This window comes from Phyllobates terribilis, unplaced genomic scaffold (genome assembly GCF_046119375.1).
Source record: "Phyllobates terribilis strain yellow unplaced genomic scaffold, ASM4611937v1 Scaffold_5__5_contigs__length_657084704, whole genome shotgun sequence".
Classification (NCBI taxonomy): Eukaryota; Metazoa; Chordata; class Amphibia; order Anura; family Dendrobatidae; genus Phyllobates; species Phyllobates terribilis.
This window is the reverse complement of record NW_027362765.1, coordinates 27,440,193-27,456,090: the sequence shown is the minus strand read 5'-3', so window position 1 is coordinate 27,456,090 and position 15,898 is coordinate 27,440,193. Positions and strand designations below refer to the sequence as shown.

The 15,898-nt window shown below is 45.1% G+C and overlaps 1 protein-coding gene across 5 annotated transcripts in view; it reads right to left on the bottom strand.

The window, feature by feature from the left end:
- Positions 1 to 7,304: 7,304 nt before the first annotated feature.
- Positions 7,305 to 15,898, bottom strand: part of LOC141271776 (uncharacterized) — a 37,574-nt gene continuing 28,980 nt past the window's right edge. For all 5 annotated transcript variants that reach the window (XM_073681906.1, XM_073681905.1, XM_073681907.1 and 2 more), the window contains exon 7: positions 7,305 to 9,153. In XM_073681906.1, coding sequence (XP_073538007.1) covers positions 7,529 to 9,153 — 1,625 coding nt within the window. In that variant the 3' untranslated portion in view covers positions 7,305 to 7,528. The remainder of the gene's footprint in view (positions 9,154 to 15,898) is intronic.

Genomic DNA, 15,898 nt, shown 5'->3' with positions numbered 1-15,898 from the left:
TATAAACGACAGTGCTGAGAATTCCTCCAGTGAAACCAAGATCTGTTTTCTGAGTTGCCGGGATGTATTCAGATTGTGAAGCATGAAGTTCTGATGGAGCCACACATGGGGGTAAACATTAAGCCATATCGAATCCCTGAAGCCAGACTCTATGTGATTTTGTAGGAAGTGAGGAGAATGTTGAACTTGGGTGTCATCAAAGACTGGCTGGTCCAATCTCAATGTCCTGATGGCAAAGTCAAATAGAGAAATGGAGAATGGCAGTTTTGTAATGATTATTGTAAGCTGAATAAGGTGTTCAAGTTTGAGGTGTAGCCGATGCCCCAGGTCAATGAGCTCTTTGAGAAGTTGGAGTAAGAAAGAAACATCAACACTCTTGACCTAATGAAAAAATACTGGCAAATCCCTGTTCCAAATGGCTAAAGAGAAGACAGCCGTCTCTACGCCTGATGATTGTTTTCAATACACCAGGATGCCTTTTGGTCTGCAAGGATCCCAGCCACCTTCCAGAGGGCCACAGACCGGGTCCTAACTGCTCACAAGAAATACTCTGCAGCTTATGTAGACGATATTGTGATCTTCAGCCCAAATTGGGAAAGTCATCTGCAGAAGGTCCAGGCAGTATTGAACGCACTGAGGAAGGCAGTGCTTAGCATAAACCCAAAGAAGTGCGCCATGGTGAAGAAGAGTTATAAAACCTAGGCTATATCGTCGGGTGGGACAAAATCAAGCTGCAGGAGAACAAGGTGGAGGCGATCCAAAACTGGCTACAATTTGTAATGCACACGCCCGGAATGACTGGCGTGTGCGTGTTTATGTAGGGATTCCACTGTGCAATGAACCGGAGAGTGCCTGGAGGGGCGTAACTAAGTATCTGCCCGATCCGACCAAGGTCGCACGACGGCATACGACGCCAGTGCACCAGGGAGGAACCGAGCAGAGGAACCAGGGAGGGTCTACTCCAGGTCAGACTCCGGACACGGCTGTTGACCCACACCGGGGAATACAGGAACAGGAAGACTAGAGCGCAGGCTGGGTAGGGTCCAGTACAGATTGGGAGACAAATTCGAAGCCGCAGATGCGGTGGACAGGGCAGAGCAAAGCGAAAACCGCAGACGCGGTGGACAGAGCTGAGCAAAGCGAAAACAGCAGACGCGGTGGACAGAGCTGAGCAAAGCGAAAACCGCAGACGCGGTGGACAGAGCTGAGCAAAGCGAAAACCGCAGACTCGGTGGACAGAGCTGAGCAAAGCGAAAACCGCAGACGCGGTGGACAGAGCTGAGCCAAGCGAAAACCGCAGACGCGGTGGACAGAGCTGAGCAAAGCGAAAACCGCAGACGCGGTGGACAGAGCTGAGCAAAGCGAAAACCGCAGACGCGGTGGGGACAGGGCTCTGTACACACGGAACAGACTAGAAGGGAAAGGCAGAACCAGATACTCACAGGGTACTTGCAGAGAAGTAGCGAGTGGACCACAAACTCACAAACGGTAGTACAGTGACAACGAGCAGGAGTTAGGTATGAGTTCAGTCTCTGCAGAAAAAGGGAAAGTATGGACATAGAGAAAAACAAAACAGGCTAGGAGAGTATTCAGACAAGAACAGACACAGCAGCAAGATACAGGAGCGGGTTCACACAGGCCTGGAAATACAGCCTCCAGGATAGGCAGAAGACAACAGGCCAGAAGACAATACAGACAGGACACAGTTCAGACACGGGAACTGATACCGAAGGCAGGAAACATAAACGGGACCTGGCATATCAGTGACCAAAGGCCAACTGACAGAACACAATGCTCAGGCAGGGATTCATTGGAGCAGCTGGGTTAAATACCAGATGGCAGACAGCAATAGGCTGAGGACGCACAAGGGGTGTGTCTGCAGCAGGTACAAAAAGCAGGAAGTGATCGGGCGCCGCCCTTAAGCAGCAGACACAGAGGCAAACAGACAGCATGGAGGGAAGCCAGGCTAGCAAACTGGACTGGAGATCAAGTGCGCGCTCTTGCACAGTGGGAGATGGACCACTATGCAAAGACGCCGCCAGGTATGTTACAGTACCCCCCCCCCTTACGCCCCCTCTTCTTCAGGCCTGCCAGAATGTTCCGCAGGGAATTCGAGGGCCAATCCTTTACTTCAAGGAGATCACTTCCACTGTCCACCGGAAAAACTGGTCTCCTCTGGTTAGCTAGGATGCTACCTCCTATCAAGCCATCCTCAGCAACAGACGAAACGGGTGGAGTACCAGGAATAGCACACAAGGAAGTCTCTCTCCACTTATTATCAGGTAGCACCCCAGAGGGTTCAGGAGACAACTGAAAGCCCTCCGACGGGTTGGAGGGGTGCAGAGACTCGAGGGTAACCTCTGCTTCGGGGTACATCTTGTCAAGCTCACAGGATGAAATGGGCGAGGTATCAGGTACAAGGTGTAGAAAAGTCACTGTCTCTTTGCTATCAGGTGGTACCCCGGAGGATTCAGGAAACAACTGGGGGTCCTCCGCCGGGTCGGAAGAGTGCAGAGACTCGGGGGTAAACTCTGCTTCGGAGTACACTAGGTCGGACTCACTGAATGAAGCGGGCGAGGTATCAGATCCAGGATATAGGAAAGTCTCTGTCCATTCACCACCAGGTGGCACCCCGAAGGGTTCTGGAGACAACTGGAGGTACTCCGCCTGGTCGGAGGGGTGTAGAGACTCGGGGGTAACCTCTGCTTCGGAGAACACTAGGTCGGACTCACTGGACGAAGCGAGCAAGGCATCAAGTACAGAGTATAGGAGAGTCTCTGTCCTTTCGCTACCAGGTAGCACCCCGAAGGGCTCAGGAGACAACTGGAGGTCCTCTGCCAGGTCGGAGGGGTGAAGAGACTCATGGGTAACCTCTGCTTCGGAGTACACTAGGTCGGACTCACTGGATGAAGCAGCCGAGGTATCAGGTACCGGGTATAGGAAAGTCTCTGTCCATTCGCTACCAGGTAGCACCACGAAGGGTTCAAGAGACAACTGGAGATCCTCCGCCTGATCGGAGGGGTGTAGAGACTCGGGGGTAACCTCTGCTTCGGAGAACACTAGGTCGGACTCACTGGACGAAGCGGGCGAGGTAACAGGTGCAGAGTATAGGGAAGTCTCTCTCCAATAGTCATCAAGTGGTATCCCGGGGGATTCAGGAGGCAACAGGGGGTCCTCCGGTGTGGATTCTGGGTGGGCAGCAGTCTCTTCGGGCAGGAGAACTGGTGCACTACCCACGCACATTACCCGTTGGGGCTTCTCCGGGATACAGGGAGATCAAGCTTCAGTAGGGACTTCAAGGTTAGGGTCAGGAGGTCTCAGGGAGGACAGACCCTGGCGTGACAGCTTGCCTCTACGTCTAGCACATCTGGACTCCCTCTTGAGGTTGGGAGAAGTATTCCGGAGAGTGTAGTCACCCTGTGAGGATTCTGGGTGGGCAGTAGTCTCATTGGGCTGGAGGACTATTGCGCTACCCACACACATTACCCATCGGGGCTGCTCCGGGATATTGGGAAGTGAAGCTTCAACAGGAGACTCTGGGTTAGGATCATCGAAGACCATTAGAAAGGCCACCAGGAAGGCCATTATGTCCAGAACGATAGGATCCTGTGCGTCCCATAGGGGGGTGATCCAATTCAAGGCATCACCCGCTAGGTAAGACATCATGAATCCCACCTTAGCCCGATCTGTGGGAAAACATAGAGGGTAGAACTTGAAGTGTAGCATGCATTGCTCCACAAATGCACGACTCTGTCTTGGATCCCCATAGTAACGTGGCGGATCCGCAGGAACGAGTGCAGAAAGATCCATCTGGACGGGTGCGTAATTCGCCTGAAACTCAGCTAAGGAAAAAAAAAATTTTATTTATTTTTAATGCACGTATTCGCTGGAAAACGTCTCAGAGAGCGAAGGCCGTGGGGCTCAACGGGAACCATGGCCTGAGCATGCTGTAATGCACACGCCCGGACTGACTGGCGTGTGCGTGTTTATGTAGTGATTCCACTGTGCAATGAACCGGAGAGTGCCTGGAGGGGCGTAACTAAGTATCTGCCCGATCCGACCAAGGTCGCACGACGGCATACGACGCCAGTGCACCAGGGAGGAACCGAGCAGAGGAACCAGGGTCTACTCCAGGTCAGACTCCGGACACGGCTGTTGACCCACACCGGGGAATACAGGAACAGGCAGACTAGAGCGCAGGCTGGGTAGGGTCCAGTACAGACTGGGAGACAAATTCGAAACCGCAGACGCGGTGGACAGGGCAGAGCAAAGCGAAAACCGCAGACGCGGTGGACAGAGCTGAGCAAAGCGAAAACCGCAGACGCGGTGGACAGAGCTGAGCAAAGCGAAAACCGCAGACGCGGTGGACAGAGCTGAGCAAAGCGAAAACCGCAGACGCGGTGGACAGAGCTGAGCAAAGCGAAAACAGCAGACGCGGTGGACAGAGCTGAGCAAAGCGAAAACCGCAGACGCGGTGGACAGAGCTAAGCAAAGCGAAAACCGCAGATGGGGTGGACAGAGCTGAGCAAAGCGAAAACCGCAGACGCGGTGGACAGAGCTGAGCATAGCGAAAACCGCAGACGCGGTGGACAGAGCTAAGCAAAGCGAAAACCGCAGATGGGGTGGACAGAGCTGAGCAAAGCGAAAACCGCAGACGCGGTGGACAGAGCTGAGCAAAGCGAAAACCGCAGACGCGGTGGACAGAGCTGAGCAAAGCGAAAACCGCAGACGCGGTGGACAGAGCTGAGCAAAGCGAAAACCGCAGATGCGGTGGACAGAGCTGAGCAAAGGAAGTGATCGGGCGCCGCCCTTAAGCAGCAGACACAGAGGCAAACAGACAGCATGGAGGGAAGCCAGGCTAGCAAACTGGACTGGAGATCAAGTGTGCGCTCTTGCACAGTGGGAGATGGACCACTATGCAAGGACGCCGCCAGGTATGTTACACAATTATTCTCCCAGAAACAGGTTAGGGCACTTATAGGAATTGTGGGATACTATCGGCGGTTCATCTCGAATTTCGCCATGAGAGCCACACCCCTGACTGACCTCCTTAAAAGCGCAAAATCATCGATGGACATGTGGAATTCTGAAGCGGAGAAGGCTTTCCAGGAGTTGAAGCTAGCCCTGTGTAAATAGCCTGTCATGGTTGTACCGGACTTCATAAAGGAGTTCGTGGTCTAGACTGTTCTTTATAAGTCAGGTTGGGAGCCGTGTTGTCACAAGAAAGAAAAGGAGAGGAACATCTAATCCTTTACCCAAGTGGAAACTTTCGTCCTGTGAGAAAAATTATGCCATCGTGGAAAAAGAATGCTTGGCCATGCTAGGTTAGTGTCAGACCATGCACCTGTGAGATGGATGAGAGAAAAGAACGGGAAGAATGCCTAAGTGACTACGTTGTTTCTGGCACTCCAAGACTTCAGCTTTCATGTGAAGAATAGGCCACAGAAACTACAAGCTAACGCAGATGCACTGTGGAGGCTTCCTTGTCAAGTGACTGAAAGTTCCAACCCCCCAGGCTTTGGACAGTCACTGGTCACTGGTAATGTGGTGGAGGGGAGATATGTTTCACTGAGGTTATTAGCTTCAGTAATATGAACCTTGAAGTTTGCTCCTGCATGCTATGTGCCGAGATGGGTTAATCGGCCACGACAGGGCCAGGTTTATTGTGAACAGCTAAAGAGTTGAGCAGGATAACTGTTCACCATACCTCCATCCTCAGGTGTGGCCCAGGAGGTAAAATTGAAGCATTTAGACTTATTGATTGGTCTGTGTGCTATGAAAGTGAGCTGACCTACAGAGCTGTGCTCTTGCTAAGGAGAGCTGAACCCTGTTTGCTGAGCGAGCGAACGAACACCGCAGTTATACGGACTGTAATGAGTGCAGTTTGTTTATGTCAACAAGTCTGAATACGGCTGTTTTTCTGTTGAACTAGTTTATGAGGCATGTTTTAATAAATCAGCTGAAGGTTTAAATGAAAACATTCCTTTGACTACCTCATTAAGCAGCGGAATGAGCCGAAACACCACAACACATAAGCAAATAAATAGCAATATTCTATTACTTGAAAGATACAGTATTAGTAACTGCATATATTTTCATTTGTAATTACGCAATTCTAATTCTGTATTTTTTGGACTATAAGACACTCTTTATCTTAAGACAGATTTAGACAATGGAACTTATGAAAAACATTTTTTTTCTTCTAATTAAACCTTTAGGACACCTCAGCTCCTGGTGTAAAGTGGAGAGGGTCAATGTGAAGAAAATATATAATCAATAAACCGAAAGTATAACAGCAGTAGAGTTATATTTAGTTGACTAAAGAGTGAAATTGGATATATCAGTATTGAAAACACAAAGGGGCTTTTTCTGGACATGTCAAACATAACACCTCAGCTCCTGGACCATTAGCTTCAAGGCAAAACAGATTGTCTGAAATTAGGTAGTATATTTCCTAATCACTATACAGAGGAGTTGGGGAGATACAGGATATTAGAAATGCAAGGCTCTTAGCTCACTGTCCAGTCAAACAGCATTTTTTAAATAGTACATTCAAGTGATCCTGCAAATATGATCCTATGGTCGGGACTATAAAAAGCTGGGTGGCGCAAAACAAGTTGTTCACATGTGGGGCTGCCTTGGAAGCTGGTGTGATCCCAAACTCATTTCTCCTTTCCTTAAGGAAACAGAAGAAAACAGTAGACAAACAGTTAGGTATTTCTGTTGTTTCTCCCTTTTTATTTTATAACTGTTTTGCATATTTGTGTGTTGTTTTATGTTTAGCTTGTTTTATCTTTTATTGTAAGCAATGTATATTTTTATAGTAAAGGTTAAAATCTTTAATAAGTTTGATCCTTGTATGTGCTAAAGAATTCATAGCCTTTCAGTGTGTGACCTTTTGATTGTCTGACAGTAACATATCTTGGGGACTTATCACCCCTTGTACTTGATGAGTAGTGGCAAGGCGTTAAGAAATCAGGGTGTGGTGAATGTGTTGGGGTGTGATTTATGCTCACTTTGTTTTTGGTTCTAAAGGTTGCGAGCTGGATTGAGTGAGAGGAGATGAATTAACTATTGCAAGAACACCCCATGTCATGTGCTGAGAAGTGTGTGACAGTCAATATCACTAATTGTAATGCACTGGGGTGAAAGAGGGAATTAATACATTTATTGTTAGTGTTTCTCTGCACCATGTATATGTATATATAACATCACAGCAGGGACATTAATGACCACTCTGCAGAGCACATATACAGACACACCACTGCTGAACGTTGCACATTTACATACACACATCTCTGTTACATACACAAATTTACATATACCCAGCTTTATTTTTTTATTATGCATTGCTTATATAGCGCAATCATATTCTGCAGCGCTTTAGAGACATTATCATTGCTGTCCACCAATGGGGCTCACAATCCAAATTCCATATCTCTTTGGGGTGTGGGAGGAAATCAGTTCTCAAGGATTTACTCAAACATATGGTGTTTAGTCAACATGTTTCAGAGTGTGAAGCACTTCTTCAGGAAATGACCACAAGGCATCTCCCCATGTGAGCTCCTTGGTGTCTAACAAGCAATGATTTATGTACAAAACATATTCCACATTCTAAACATGAATATGGCTTCTCCCTTGTGTGTGTGTGACTTTTCTGGTGTCTAGCAAAGTTTGATTTCTCTCTAAAACATTTCCCACATACAGAACATGAAAAAGACTTCTCCCCTGTGTGTGTGTGACGTCTCTGGTGTCTAACAAAATTTGATTTCTCTGTAAAACATTTCTGACATTCAGAACATGAAAAAGGCTTCTCCCCTGTGTGAGTTCTCTGGTGACTAACAAGCGATGATTTCCGCAGAAAACATTTCCCACATTCAGAACATGAAAAAGGCTTCTCCCCTGTGTGAGTTCTCTGGTGACTAACAAGCAATGTTTTCTTTATAAAACATTTTCCACATTCTGAACATGAAAAAGGCTTCTCCCTAGTGTGAGTTCTCTGGTGTCTATCTAGGTGTAATTTATCTACAAAACATTTTCCACATTCTGAACATAAAAAAGGCTTCTCCCCAGTGTGAGTTCTCTGGTGTCTATCTAGGTGTAATTTATCTACAAAACATTTTCTACATTCTGAACATGAATATGGCTTCTCCCCTGTGTGAGTTCTCTGATGTATAAGAAGATGTGATCTTTGTGCAAAACATTTTCCACATTCTGAACAAGAAAAAGGCTTCTCCCCTGTGTGAGTTCTCTGATGTGTAACAAAATTTATTTTCTCTGCAAAACCTTTTCCACATTCTGAACATGAATATGGCTTCTCCCCTGTGTGAGTTCTCTGATGTCTAAGAAAAGATGATCTTTGTGCAAAACATTTTCCACATTCTGAACAAGAAAAAGGCTTCTCCCCTGTGTGAGTTCTCTGATGTCTAACAAAATGTATTTTCTCTGCAAAACATTTCCCACATTCTGAACATGAATATGGCTTCTCCCCTGTGTGAGTTCTCTGATGTATAATAAGATGTGATTTCCGTTTAAAACCTTTTCCACATTCTGAACATGAGAAAGGCTTCTCCCCTGTGTGAGTTCTCTCATGTGTAACAAGCAATGATTTCTGTGCAAAACATTTCCCACATTCTGAACATGAATATGGCTTCTCTCCTGTGTGAATTCTGTGATGTACAACAAGATGTGATTTCTGTCCAAAGCATTTTCCACATTCTGAACATGAATATGGCTTCTCCCCACCAGTGTGAATTCTCTCATGCCTAACAAAATCTGATTTCCTGTTAAAATATTTCCCACATTTGGAACAAGAAACTGTCTTCTTCTCTGTGTGAATTTTTTGATGTGTAACAAAAGATGTTTCGAGAGGAAAACTATTTCCATATTCTGAATGTGTAATTGGCTTCTTTGCTTTAAAAGCAGTTTGTTTTGTAATGCCTCTTTTCTGACTTTTATTTTTCTTCATAGTCTGTAATGAATCAGAAGATAGGACCTTTTTCATAGGATCAGATGATAGATCTTTGTTGTGAAGGGATGATGGTATATATGGAGTAATGACATTCACTTCTATTGTATCCTGTGTGAGCTCAATGTCATCCGATTTAAAAAGTGAAGATGTCAGTTGTTCCTCTGATCTCCTGGTAGAGTCATCTGCCAAGAATAAAACATTATTTTTGAATAAAATATTCTTATTGTATTTTTGAACATTTCTACTCAAAATCTCCAAAGAAATAGGAAGTTATGTAGCAAAATTGAATTATTCACTAAGACAATAACAGTTCGCAGTCTATTAAAAGACGTGAATGAATGAACTAGTGGAGTGTGGTGTTCAACTGTTAGTTCATTTTGCCTCCAAAATATTGGAATAAAACGCCACCAAAAAATGTTATGTAGGCAAAAATTATAATAAAAACTTCAAGCCATCTCGCAAAAAACAAGCCCCCACTAGGTGTCAAAATAGTTACTACTCATAGATTAATTCATTGATGGTTATAATTTACAAATTTGAGTAACTTTATGGGGTTTTCTTCTGTTCTGGTTTTCTGTCATTCTATAACATTGCAGCTTCTACAAATGGTGTGTCATATCTCCTTTGGTATCTGCTCCTGTGATGTCTGCTTCTGCGACCAGTGGCCACCATCATGCATTCTACAGGTGGTGTTGGTCCTGAAGTAGACATTGTAACCCGAAGATCTGAGCAGCACAGGCTCTGTCCAGGCACTAAGAATAGGGTGGCTGGGACCAGTACTACCATCCAGTCTGGCAGTATGGGTGTGTGCGCTGTCCAGCTGGAGTAATCTGCTGCCTGCTTCAGGTAATTGGAAAGCACCACACCCTACTAAAGCTCAAAGCACATTGCTGCAAGGTGTCAGGTACAGCCTTGTTTTCCTCTGGTTCAGTTCTGTGTATTTTCTCTTCTTGTGATCCTGACCCATTTAAGGTCTACTTGTGTCTTCTGATTTTGTTTTTTCTATGCCCTCCTGGATCGTTCTAAAATCTAGGCCCCTCAAAGTAATTTCAAAAGTGAGAGGTTACGCTTTCATTATATGGCAGCATACAGAACCTGTATAACCGTGAGAAGGCAGTAAGGGTATTATTAAAAAGGGTCAAGAGGAACCACAGATGTCACCCAGCAACTCAACTGATGATTTATTAACCCTTTTGCGGCAGAGCCCGTTTTCACCTTTGTGACCGCCTTTCGCCTTTTTCAATTCTGACCTGTGTCACTTCATGAGGTAATAACTCTGGGATGCTTCAACATATCACAGTGATTCTGAGTTGTTTTTTCATAACATATTTTACTTCCCTCCCCATTTATTTCTCTTGACAACAAGGCTCCAAACCAGACTTCTGAAACATCCGTCTGGACCAGAAAGTCCTTCGTGAAATCCTGTGCAACCACGACTGGCTGTTTACACAGGGCTAGTTTCAACTTCTGGAAAGCCATCTCCAAGCCCACTTGGCCATCAACTACTCTATGCCCTTAAGGAAGTCGGTCAGGAGAGCGAATATCATGGTGAAATTCAGAATAAACTGCAGATAGTATCCCACAATTCCTAGAAAAGCCTTAACCATGGGTCCGACTAAACCCATAGCAATGCTGTTAAACCAAACCTCTATAATTGGTAGTGACACGAGAGGACTCCAGAAGTGAGAGACTGGGGAGGTTAGCTGGCAAGTGAGAAAGGAACTACAATAGTTCGAAATCTCTCGGTGACATCCGAGCAAGTAGAATCTAAGAAGGATCTTCTCTTTGGTCTTGTCTACACCCAGATTACCACCCTAAACATGGGAATGGGTCATTTCTAACACCCTACGACTATAGGGTCCTGATACAACCAGGGACATGTCTGTCAGCCATGTGAAGTCATCGTCTGAAATGGAAGTTAGTCGGTTAGTGAAATGTTCCATCTGCTGAGTAAGCACCTGTTGTTGTTGCCAATGCTGCTGCAGTTGCTAGAATTGGACCAGGTACTTGATCAGCTCCTTAATTTTGTCCGAACACTCATCTATCCTTATAGTCACCCTCACACAGGACATCTAGTTTGTCCACAGCTGTCACACTAGCTTCCTGGGGATCTTTCCCGCACTTGTAGCTCCAACTGTGATAGTTCGGCTTACTCTGCTGCTTAATGAGGCACTAACAACAATCATACAAACCTGGCCCTGTCATGGCTGATTAACCTCTCTTACCATATAATATGCTGGAGCAAACGTCCAGGTTCATATCACTGACGCCAATACCCACTCCTCCAGCATGTTACCAGTAATCTTCTTACAACGCTTAAAAAGAGACACCGCCTGTTCATAGACCAGACGGAATCCACAATGCCTCTATTTGCCTCATTATAGGGAGTCTTTCGCCGGGTTCCATATGAATCACGTACTTTGGAACTTTACACGAAAACCCCGATGTAAACGCTCAACATAGCGTGCAGGATAAATGTGAGCCAAGCCTTACTGCGATCTTTGGGAGGCAAAATGAACAACTCAAGAGCAGGTCAAGAATTGATTTCATTTTTCATGCTGTTCCTCGTGCGATATACCGTATTTTTCGGACTATAAGACGCACTTTTTTCTTCCAAAATTTTGGAGGAAAGTGGGGGGTGCGTCTTATAGTCCGAATACTATATTATTGTATGGCCGTATGGTGGTGGGTGCGCAGCAGCGGGGGATCAATGGGGCACAGGAGGCAGCAGCTGCCTGCTGCAGCTTACCCTGTGCCCGCTACTAAAGAGAATGAATATTCCCAGCTCCCCACGCCCATGGGCGTGGAGAGCAATGAATATTCATTTTTCTTAACAGCCAGCACACTGGAGCCGCAGCTCGGCTCCTGCTGCCGCTCTGTGGTCAGTGTGCCTGCTATTAAAGCTCATGAACATTCCCTACAACCCACTCCCATGGGTTGTAGTGAATATCCATGGTCTTTAATAGCGGGCACACTGACCACAGAGCGGCAGCAGGAGCCACGCTGCAGTACAGTGTGCCGGCTATTGAACAGACTGAATGGTCACTGCTTCCCATGCACAGAGTCCCGGCCTGGGGAGCAGTGACCATTCCAGCACATCGTCTCACACTGTGTGAGGACGCATGGCAGGGACGCCATTTGCGGCTCACACAGTGAGAGTGTCGGCAGCAGAGCGGGACAGCGCTGGAGGAGAGAGGAGGGGAGTATGTGTTTTTTTTTTTTTTTTTTGTAGACAGCGTGATGGGGGCTCAGAGGGTTGCCATGCATACCAGGATGGGGGCTCAGAAGGTGCCATGCATACCAGGATGGGGGCTCAGAAGGTGACATGCATACCAGGATGGGGGCTCAGAAGGTGCCATGCATACCAGAATGGGATGGGGGCCACTTATACCAGGAATGAGGGGCCATACATACCAGTATGGAGGATATTAACAGAATTGGGGGACATTACCCCAATACCAGTGCCAGCAGCAGACCCCCTCCACCATAACAGGGCATCATGACCACATTTTTTGCTTACATTTTTTTCCTATTTTCCTCCTTTAAAACCTAGGTGCATCTTATAGTCCGAAAAATGCGGTAAGTGATTAGACAACTTTATTCTTCAGGTCGGTGCGATTACAGTGATACCAGATTAATATCGGATTTTTATGTTTGCCTGCTATCACACACTAAAAGAGGCTTTTTTTTTTTTTGCAAAATCAAGTTTTTGCATTGCGATATTTTGAGAGCTATAATTTTTCTACATTTCTGCTGACAGTCATGTGAGGGTTTTTTTTCTGGGACAAGTTGACTTTTTCATTGGTGCAATTTTTTAAAGGCACATAAAAAAATATCCCTTTCTATTCTATTTTTCCGGGAGGCAGAATGAACAAAAAACAGCAATAGTTTTGGGTGTTTTTTTATGCCGTTCACCGTGTGGTAAAATTGATAAGGCAGCTTTATTCTTCAGGCCAGTATGATTAGAGCAATATCACATTTATATCATTTTTTAATTTAAACAAGGATTTATTCGATGAGAAAAATCAGATGAACATGTTTATATAACAAAATCAAATTTGTACTCATTACATCTCCAATCCCATCTTAATTTTTAATATTTAAAATATTACAACAATACTTCAACTGATAAACATGTAACATACATCAATAACCAGAATTATATCATTTTAGACTCATCGATTAACTTTAAATCTTCACTATCGCTAAATTCCCCCCCAAATCTTCAAGGCTGTACCTCTAAACGCTGTCATCAAATTGTGTGATTTTTGATTGAGTGTGTGTTTAATAAATGTTCTTTTTTTTTTAATTTTCTGTTACACAATTTCCTGTGTCTATTTTATCAAACCAAAGCAAAGTTTTCAGTGTACCTGTGAGGACCTGGCCACTTATTAAAAACTTTTCCAGCACTAAGCACCCATTTTCATCGATCTTATTTTTGCATTTTGTTAGAAATTTGCTTGCGGTGTTGTGTTAGTGATTTGTTTGCTCATCAGTTCAATCTCAGGTATCCATTCCATTCAGTGACCATATCTCAGGGGCCTTGGACCATTGTTCTTTCAGCCAAGGGACCCCTTATGTTGATGGAAAGAGTGGATACAGTGGAGCTATCACCACAGGAGGTCTTACACGCAGTCTCATGTTAAAGTAAATGCTTTTGGGGGAGGGTGTCATCACTTCTGACCTTTGGAGGGGGCTGACCCCAGGGAGGAAGAGAGACACATGCTTTAGTGAGGAGTTGTGTGGAAGGATTGAAGGAAGAGGATGGAGACCATGGACTTGGAAGGATGGATTGATAAACATGTTACCATTATGGATTATGTCGTTTGGATTTAAACTTTCTTAAAAGGTCTGCTGCTACTGGATACCTGTGCTTTCATGGTTTTATCTGCCGTCTAGAGGATCATGGACTGTGGCTACAGACTATACTGGCTGGAGATAAGAAATCTGTGGGCCAACCAAAAGTTGGGAGACAGTGAGTATGGCCTTATACAAAGCCAGTGGAACTACTAAACCCAGATTGGGAATTTGAGGACTGAGAGAACTGTATTTTGGCCATTTACCTGGAATTGCTTTATGGCTGTGATCAATAAAATATTGTTGCATCGTTAACCTGCCTAGGTGATTACTTACAACCCACAACCTCAGATCTTTACAGTACCTAATATCTCTACTATTTTAGGGATTTGTTTTTCTATCCAATGTGTAAGGATGCATTTTTTAATTAGTAAAAGAACTAAATGTACAATGTCAGGAATTAAATTTTTTTCCTGCTTTGGAGTCACCTTCTAGCTTAATAAAGTGAAAAAACAGGATTGTGGGGTCCTGGGAACTTTTAATTTCCCAGATTTTTTGAATATATATCGCATTTTCCCATACTCTTTGGCTATATGAACATTCCCATATACCAGGGGTCCCCAACCACCGGTCCGCGGATCAGGACCTGGCCTTTGGGGGGGGTTTTGATCAGTTTGCGGCACTAAACACTGACAGCATGCTCTGCGGCAGCTCAGAGCACACTGTGTGGGGTGGATGCTGCCCTCCCCAGTTCTGCTGCAGGGCGTGACAGGGCGGGAAAGCGGGCTCGCCTCAGCAGATGCGGCTCCCGGCAGAGAACATTATGCAGGGCGTGCCAGACTCCGTGACACAGCTCCTGGCACAGCACATTATGTGGGGCGGGTCGGCGATGTGGCCACAATGTCATGGCATAACTCCTGGTCTACACTGTAGATCAGGTCCCTGCCAGGAGCCACAACACTGTAGCAGCTACACTGTTAAAGGGAGCCGTGTCTGACCCGGGTATCAGTTCTGCACTGGAGCAGGCTCCAGCCATTCCAGTGACATTACTTCCTTGCATGTTCACATAGGCCTGACATCAGCAGAGGACCTGTCGCTGCAGCTACAGTGCGATCAGTAATATCCTCCAGTTTACATCCTCAAATACAGTATTGCATGGAGTATATACTGATCACTGTAGCTGCTGTTTTGTAACTACTAGATTATTCTGCCCCTCAGAACCGCCTTTGCTGTGTCCCAATATAAGGGAGCTGCCTCCTCATGCTCCTTATTATCTATACTGAAATCTAACCACCATTCTTTTATGATTTTCTGGAAATTTTCATCATTAGCTAAAAAAAAAACCTTTTGAGAAAATGTCATGTAAGGAGAGCGAGACCAGCGCGTTGTCTGATATAATTAGATCATGAATATTTACGTCGTCCATTCTATTTATCAAATGCTGAGAAACTAAAAGACAGTCTATTCTAGACCAAGTGTTGTGCACTTGCGAAAAGTGAGTAAATTCGGGGTCTACTAGGTTTGAGTTACGCCGTACATCCAACATGCTTGTATTCTCTACAAAAGGGGCTAATATTTTGTCGTCATGCGTTCTTCCCATGTAACTTTTCCTTTGGACCCTGATCCATCCTCCGCGTCATTCAGAACTGTATTTAGATCTCCTCCTATAATTATTTTCTTCGTCCTCTAGTATATGTTTCTCTAGTTCTTTAAAGAAAATTTTGTGATTATCATTCGGTGCATAAACGTTATACAGCCTTATTCTCCCAATTGGGCTATCTAGCAACAAATTTATCAACCTCCCAACATCTTCAGCATTGTGTGGAATCCCCTTACAATTCACATGTTTATTAATTAATACCAGCACCCCTGCTTTTCTGTTTACTGCTGGGGAACTCAATATAGCTCTCCCACCCACAACTTATCCATTCTACAAAAATCTTGCTCTTTTAGATGCGTTTCTTGTAATAATGCAATGTCTGCCTTAATCTTTTTAAGGGGTCTCAAAACCATCATTCTTTTATGTGGAGACTGAAGACCTTTTACTTTCCATGTTATTATTTTCATATTTATACTGAATATGATACAATACCAAAACTAGAACTATAACTACTATATAAATAACCAAAT